The sequence below is a fragment of the Dermacentor silvarum genome, chromosome 5, assembly GCF_013339745.2.
Source record: "Dermacentor silvarum isolate Dsil-2018 chromosome 5, BIME_Dsil_1.4, whole genome shotgun sequence".
In the NCBI taxonomy this organism is placed as follows: domain Eukaryota; kingdom Metazoa; phylum Arthropoda; class Arachnida; order Ixodida; family Ixodidae; genus Dermacentor; species Dermacentor silvarum.
The window spans coordinates 20,891,068-20,899,419 of NC_051158.1; the positions used below are offsets into that span (position 1 = coordinate 20,891,068).

General features: G+C 48.0%; 1 protein-coding gene across 1 annotated transcript in view; it reads left to right on the top strand.

Moving 5' to 3' along the window:
• The window catches only part of LOC119453012 (retinoid-inducible serine carboxypeptidase), a 42,048-nt gene extending 37,485 nt beyond the window's left edge, over positions 1-4,563 (top strand). The window contains exons 11-13 of the mRNA XM_037714987.2: positions 1,240-1,317; positions 2,426-2,580; positions 4,059-4,563. Of these exons, the coding sequence (XP_037570915.1) occupies positions 1,240-1,317; positions 2,426-2,580; positions 4,059-4,124 (299 nt within the window). The 3' untranslated portion in view covers positions 4,125-4,563. The remainder of the gene's footprint in view (positions 1-1,239; positions 1,318-2,425; positions 2,581-4,058) is intronic.
• The last annotated feature ends 3,789 nt before the right edge of the window (positions 4,564-8,352 follow it).

Genomic DNA, 8,352 nt, shown 5'->3' on the forward strand with positions numbered 1-8,352 from the left:
CCTGTTGTATTTAGGGATGCGGTAGAATTTCACGTCGCATGGCTCACTTCATCTTGATGTGTTCGTACACTACTGAACCACACACGAACAGCGACAGCTGCGAGACATGGCGAAAAAAAAAGCCGACAAACGTGCAACGGTAGGTTACCACAGGGAGCACACTGCTAGCACGGAAGGCGAAAAACTGACCGTAAAATGCCAGAAAAAAATTTTCTGCCGTTTTGGCCGTTATCAGCACGGCCGACGACGAGCGCGGACCGCGCCGCCGATAGTTGAAGGCGAGAGAGAAACGACAAAGTTGAGAGAGAGTTGACAAGAAAAAAAAAGAAAAGCGATTTTGGTTCCGCATCCATCTCATGGATGGCGCTGCAATTCGCGTGGACAAAAAGCCAGCGGAGTTTCCGGGGCCTGCCCCAGCTGAACGAAACTGCCCCCCCCCCCCCCTCCCCAGAACTTAAGTTGAGAATGACAAACAAGTCCTTATCGAAAACTTACCGCGCCGCCGATAGTTGAAGGCGAGAGAGAAACGACAAAGTTGAGAGAGAGTTGACAAGAAAAAAAAAAGAAAAGCGATTTTGGTTCCGCATCCATCTCATGGATGGCGCTGCAATTCGCGTGGACAAAAAGCCAGCGGAGTTTCCGGGGCCTGCCCCAGCTGAACGAAACTGCCCCCCCCCCCCCCCTCCCCAGAACTTAAGTTGAGAATGACAAACAAGTCCTTATCGAAAACTTGAGTTTTAGTTCGTCCGGAAGCGTATTGCAAATGACGATTTTTCAGCCGCCACGCTGGATACCACGATGCTCGAATCTGGTATTCGATACTCGAGGCTGGCAGTTCTAAACACACAGCAGAGTACGTTTGGCCTGACGAGCATTATTTCTCCTTCATTCAAACGAGGGTAGGCTGAGACTAAAGGCATAAAGCCTGGCAAAGGCCTCACAGATCCCGCAAACATGTTTGACCGTAGATTACACACATAAGCACAATTTTGCAAGTTACAGCAGCATTGATTACTGTGAAAAATCGTGGTAACATGTTCAACTAACTTTCCGAATACACTGAACTAATATGTTGTCTTGCACCGTGCAGCAGTAGCGGCAGTATTGTAACCGTGGCGTAAGTACTTTGTGGTTTTTGGACAATTATCACTCAAAAACATGACCAGCCCCCACCAGCACTTTTTTTTTTTTCCCCCCTTCTTTCGTGCCGAAATAAAACGCACCTTACCGGTTCTCCAGTGGACAGGTTGCTGAACGAGACCGACGTCAAAGTGGCCGTCTACAGCGGGCAGCTAGACCTTATCGTCGACGCCCTGGGTGAGTGTGCACTGCGGTAGCCGACGTCTCGTGCTCAGCCTTCTCGCAATCGCTCAACGACGACGTAGTTGCTAAAGGCCTAAGGGTTTCGCAGCAATAGCGTTCCGTGTATAGATACGGGTACACTACGCAGCAATTTATGAAAAGAGTTGGCCTACTTGGTGCTGATGCAGCTAGCTAATGTTGATGCAACCATCTCGCAGCAACTGCAGCAGCAGACTACAAGACGGATTTCCGAACTACGTCAGCCAGACAAGCAACCATGTCGTACAAGCACTTTTCGCATTCCGCAGTGCGTTGTAAAAGCGGTTGCAACGAGTCGGCCCAATGAGCTGAAATGTTAGCCAAAACGTGATATAGTGTCGGGGAGCGCCGTAGGATTTAGCACTGCTACCTAAGGCTCTCAACCGCGCTCTGCAGGTGTAATGTACTGGATGATACTGGTGGCAGAACAGCCACACAAATGCCCATAGATTAAAAAACTACAGGGAACCAAACATTTTCGCCTAATACGCTGTGACCAGAAGTCACGTACGTGGTCGACAAACTTTTTGGGAGAAAAAGCGAATGGCTTTACGGGGAGCTTGCTTTCTAAGGCTGGCGGCGCCAACGTAATGCTGCATGCTACCTTATTTTCCTTCTTCCATGGCTGAATTAAAATGTCTTGTGCATTCTGGAGGGCCCGGTTCGTCTTCCGCAATGCCTGCTAGTTGCCGTGGGACACGAGCCGACTGAGAAAGTACCGATGGTTGGGACGCAGCGGACGTTTTAAGTGTACGCCAAAGGGGGCAACAGTAAATATCATTAGACTTGTATCTTTTCAAAAGTCTTTCGCTCATTTGGCTCAAAATTTCGCGCCAAAATCTCGGCAACGGTAGATTAGTCACGTCACGGGCTTCAAACTAGAAATTACAGAAACTTGCTACGTTTTGTATTTCATTCTTTTCGAACGCATAATTCTTTACCAATAAACGGACAGACCTTGTAGCAGACGTTGTCGATGTCTACGATGTCAGGGCGACATTGCGGGAACTTTAACTACGGCTTTGAAATGCTTTGTCATGACTGCGCAGAACTTGCCACCTGTCGATCTCACACGCGTATGCAGGAACGCTGCAGTGGATGGAGCAGCTCAAGTGGCCAGGCATGAAGGACTTCCAGGCAGCGGCCAAGACACCTATGCTAGTTGAAGACGAGACTGCAGGCTACTACAAGTCTTTCAAGAACCTCACCCTCTACTGGGTTCTCAAGGCAGGACATATGGTATGCACGCCACTATATGTTCACCTCTTCCTTTCTGGCCACTTTTTCGGGACCACCTTAGGAGTACTGTTAGGTCGCACAAGTGAGCAGCAGGTTAATGAGCGGTCCCTTCGTGGAATGGTCAAGCTAGAGTTACACAAGGGTACAGTTCAGAAAATAAACATTTGGGTGTTTTGTCAACACATCAGGTTGCCTCGGCCACTGAAAAAAAAATTGCAATTCAAAACAGCAGAACAGCTGATAGAAAAAGAAAAATAAGTTTTAAAAAACCCTATAGGTTCTTTGCATAAAACTAACTGAAATGGCCTCAGTAAGTTCAGGTCTGTCTACCACATGATGCTGCTGAGAAAGGTGCTATGCACACACGTCGGTGTGCGCTCTTGCACAGTTCAACTGCAAAGGAGGACAAAGACACTGCTGACGCACGTCTGTTCTTTGTCTGCAATGCAGCTGTTAGAACTCATTGCAAGCTGTGAACCAACTAGTTAATACCATCCAAGTTTATACCTACCAACGGCGACTAACTGTACTGATACTGAGTCCTTGGTGGATCGCTTTCGGGGATACCGATTTCCACTTCGAGTGACGCAGCATCTAGCATGATGCGTCACAGGAGTGACGGTCATGCTGTTAAAGGGGCCCTGAACCAACCCTCGGGCTCAGTGAAATAACGTAGTCCATGGGCAGCATACGCTGCAGGTGAACATCTCAGCCAGGTTTTGCTGTCGTACACGGTACCTGGAGCTCGCAAGCAGAGCGCTAAGTCACCTTTCTCTCAAATGCTCTTTTCAGTAGAAGCCATGATCCTCACTATTTTCTGCGTGATTTATTTTGTAATAAAGTGCATTCCAACACGTTTCTATTGGGAGATGCGGTCGGCTATGCAGCATATATACTGCAGTCGCTGCGGGGTGCCACCACGAGTCCACTGGCTAGGCACACTGCGGCTCGCTGGGGACAACCGCATTTGGCTCACGTGTAGCACGTCGTAGGCAGCAAAATCGGAAGCCGTGGTGTCTAAGTTAACATCCAAAATTAAATTTGAACTACATGCCACAGTGACATTGAGAAGGCGGAGCATTGTGGCCACGCCCCACTCCGCCGTAGCCTTTGCAGTGCAAGGCATCGAAGAAGGAATGGGAAGCACAGCAGAGGTCATGTTTGATCGCCAATAACTCCGCTTCTGCTGAACGCATTGAAGTCCTTTATGTGGCAAAGTATTTCTGAAATAGCCTGTTTTCACTTCAAATGTCTTTCTTAACTTCGATAAAAAGTGGTCCTGGGCCCCTTTAATGCACTCAACAACGCCCAGAATATACACATGAAAGTGACGCTGGGGGGGCGCGTCTTGATTTAGCCACTGAACGTGTGCTTAAACACTACCGAAAGTGATCAATTGAGGATATGAAACCTATTCGTGTTATGTGTCACACTTGAAAATGTGTGGAACACTTCCTCACTCGCCTAACTTCCCACAGGTTCCGGCCGATGCACCGCTGGCGGCGCAGTCAATGGCTCGCCACATCACCATGGGGAAGTGGTGACGAAATGAAAGCAAGAAGCCGTGGACATTGCAAGCACAGTCGCACCGCTGTCCCTCCATCATCATCGCTCTCTACGAAGGAAGACCATCACACAAGAAGGAAAACTCAAGCCATTTATTATCGCCATTGCAGTGCACCGTCCAACCCGCGGGCACCCACAACACGCCCAGGACACACAACATGCAGACATAGTCGCCGGTACACGATTGCAGTGGCTCGTGCCCTTGTGCCACTCAATAATACAAACGACCAATAAAGACACGTCTTGAGATGACGACAGCGCAGATACTCCGGCTCCATTTTGTGGATGCATTTCTTCGATAATGGTGGCATTGTGTTTTGACGCCACTGAAGGAAGGCTGTTGTTGCATAGGCATACACTTCAGAAACATGCGCACTGCAATAGACCTGGGCAGTGACAAAGACAAAGAAAAAGGAAAGGCTAGGAAACAGGAGGCTTCTGTTTCGCCAAAGGTGCTTGGCTTACAGTGTTCTTTTGCAACACAATTCCGGCTAATAAATAAAGGAAAAAGACGGAGGGAGGCAAATTGGTGACGGCTGACCAAGTTTAAGCGCAAGATATTGAACCTAGCGAAAAAAAAAAAAAACATTACCAACAGAAATTAACTTTCTGCTAACCTTGTTGGCACACACTGCCCCACAAATTTTTAAATGCCAGCACTGCAGAAAAAAGTGCCTCTCAAAGTATTACAATAGACCGATCTCGCAATTCCGTCGTAGTGCATGTGCTTCGGGTTTGCAGGCACCGTAATGCTATGTTCACTCTACGAAAAACAGTTTGCACCCTTTGGGGCTTATCTTGTCCCGCAACAATAATCGTCATCCACCTTGCTCGCCTTTGTTTTTTTTAACGCAGCACGCCCGGTACTTCCAGGTAACGAACGGCGTGTGCGTTATCAGCGTGACGTAGCATTCTCGACAGGAAAGCAGCAAGCTAAGAGTTTTCAAGAAAGGAAATGCAAGCAAGGGAGATTATTACTGTTGTGGGACAAGATAAGCCTCAAAGGGTGGAAGCTTTTTATAAAAGTGTATTCCCTGTTGCTTTTTTTTTTTTTTTCTGCTAGGCTTAGCTAGGCTCGCCACTCTGAGCATTCTGCCAGGGAATTATTTTGATGAATGTTTTGGTGTGCGACAATTTCTTTGTGTTGTGTAGGACAAATGTGCGAATGGGAAAGACACCGTTAAATCAGTCCCTTCAAAAGCCACCGCTGCTGTGGATGTGCGGACGTGAGCGCCATCTGGTGGTGCGTCAAGGTGGCTTCCTCTGCTTTCCTTCTCACACTCTCACCATTCCCCCGCTGCACTCTGCGTTTACTCTTTCATCTTTCGCTGTGCTCGCTCGCTCGGTTATGCCATCGAGGCACACCGTCGCTCAACGCAGGAACGGGCGCCTAAGAGCTGCGCTCTAAAGCTGACAGCAGTTGTGTATAAAACTTGTTGCGAGATCGGTCTATTAGTGCCTTTGCTCAGCAACTGGCAAGCTCCGGATAAACAGCTACGTCTACAGGGCTCAAACAAAAGCCTCTTGTCGGCATACACTGGGAAATGAACACACCATTTTTATTATTAACAAGGTTTCGTCTTATTACCAGATTGCCCACAAAGATGGCAATCATTAGCCAAGACCCGCCACAAAATTTCAAGCCTCTATTTCGCAACAAGTGCATCCTCATGATTTCTTTACTTTACAAAAAGTCCACACATAGAACATGTTGACACTAAAGCAAACAGTCTCTCCTCACAAAATTCTCAAAGCAAGGGCACTCCTCTTAAACGTGGCACACTGGTATATTTTGACACAATTGCTACTCCTGTCATCGTGCACCCCAATAAGGCTGATCTGCACTGCACCAGGTTTTACTACGTGAACCAGGTGTGGCCGCGAACCTTCACATTTAATCAGGCCGTATTATATCTGCAACATCACAGATCTCAAATTCTACTATGCGAACGGTAGCATTGCCCCTCCGCTGAAGCACTCAGTGCACCTCAATAATGCTCCTCAGCCATTCGCATGACAAGGAATAGCTCGAGAAACCTTCCAATGGGAAGGTATCCAATTATGAAATTATAAACAAGTGCCACGGAATGTACCAAAATGCTATGGCCAGTCTTCACTCCAGGGGAGGTGGCCAAAAAGGTGCATCTGGTGAAAATGGGATAGGATTGCAGGATGGTGCTCATGAAATGGGAGTAAAAGAGAGATTTGGTTAAAAGGGATGACTGCAGGCTGGTGCCTATGAAAGGGGAGTTAAAAAGGTGTTTGGGGAAACCAAAGTTAAGGCTGCAAGCTGTGTACGACACTATTATTGCTATGTACAGGGTTATAACGGCGCCTTTTTACATGAGACTTAACATGGCACATACTGCGCACACCGGTATCGTCCAATCGTCTTTCTGTAGCACTCAAAATTCAGTCCGCATACAAACATGGAATAGTTTAGGTCTGCCAACGTTGGCTAGGTTTTATGTGAGCAAACCTTAAGAGTGTTTTCAAAGAGCTGTGCCTTTGCTTGGAGACGTCACATTGACCTAACCTCAAAGTGTGTTCACTGAAGTGTGCTTCAGTGGAAACTGACTGAAGAGCCCAGGAAGAAGAAATTCTGTGGCAAGTCAAGCAAGGCACCCCCCTCTGTTAACTAAACTTAACTCAAATGCAAAAAGAAGACAACAATGAAAAGAGGGGGGGCCGCCTTTCGCCGAACCCCAGAGCCCACGAGAGGGGAGGGGTTGGGGACCCCCTCCCCCGTCCGCCAAACAGGAGGGGGGAGGGTCCAACAGCGGCAATGCTCCCAGACTGAGGAGAGCCACTGTGAAAGGTGGCACGGCCCCATTTGTCATAGAGAGAGACAAACACTTGCCTCCTCCTGGGGCGGCGGGCTCACCAACTCAACAGCGTGGGAGAAGGAAGAGGTCGGCGGTCCCCCACAGTGGGCCTCTCTCTCCCAGCCTACACGGAGGAGGGGGAAAGGGAGCCAACGGAGGAGAGACAGACAAGACAGACCAGGCGTCGGTGACTCTGCTACGGCGCACCCCCCACCCACCCATCCGCACACTCTCGACACCCTCAAACCGTGCAGGGCAGTCGCAGACACCTCAAGGCTTGCCTCCCCTCCAGCTCTTTCCTAATGCCTGGTACACTCTTTCACGAAGTCCATGCAGTGCAGTGAAGACTAGGGGTTGTGCCGACCGATCGTCCATTGTGCACTACTAACACTTTCGCTAACTCCACCGAGTCGGCGATGAGTGATCAAGGCCGGACAATGGAGGAGCCCTTCCAATTCTCTATTCTGATTGGCTAATGCAACCCGTAGCTTTCGATGCACTGCACACAGCCATACATACCAAGACTGCCCTTGTTTGTCCACTACTGATTGCATTAAGATTCGTTGGGAAACTACGGAAGGCTTTAACTGGAGGTGAAGTTAACTGGTAACGTAAGCTGCCCCAAGCTGCCACCAATTATTACCGGCAAACTTCACACGCAACCGTTCTTGCCCGCTGTCCTCAAAGTCTGCCCGTTAGTTTCAGGTTCACTGCACTCTCCTCGCTGCCACAGTCACTGCGGTCGATTAACACTAACATGCCAAAACTAACACTAACGGAACATCACACGACCACCAAAGTAGAATTGCGTTGGACAAAAGGGCGCCAACCAAGCCTTGTCCCGCACGTTCCGTGGGCCAAATTTGGAATTTCCTTCATTTCATAAATCTGCCTTTACCAAATTGGTACAATACAGCTAGTGCACATGCAGCAGACACCTAGTTGAAGCTGCAACAGTAGCATGTCGAACATGGCCAGTAAACTATCGGTCTAATAGTAATTGATGGTGAAACTCCTTGAATAAAAACTGATTCAAAATTAACAAGGTGTTACAAAGTTGCATCAATGGAGCTACCACAATGGACCTCAGCAACGGTTTTGCAACCTTCTAATAAATGTGAAAGCTTCTCTAACAAAGCTGCACAGCAACAAGGAAAGAGTTTTCAGTAGTCAAACCTCGATATAACGAACCTCGATTTATCGAAATTTGCAATGTAACACAAACAATATTTATTTCATCTTCATTCTATGTAATTAACAAAATTCTCGATATAACGAAGTTTTTCGCTGCAAGTACAACTTCGTTATATCGAGGTTTGACTGCAGTTATCTCTACTACTGGACTAGTTCACCCCGCTTTGACATATTTCTCCAAACAGTG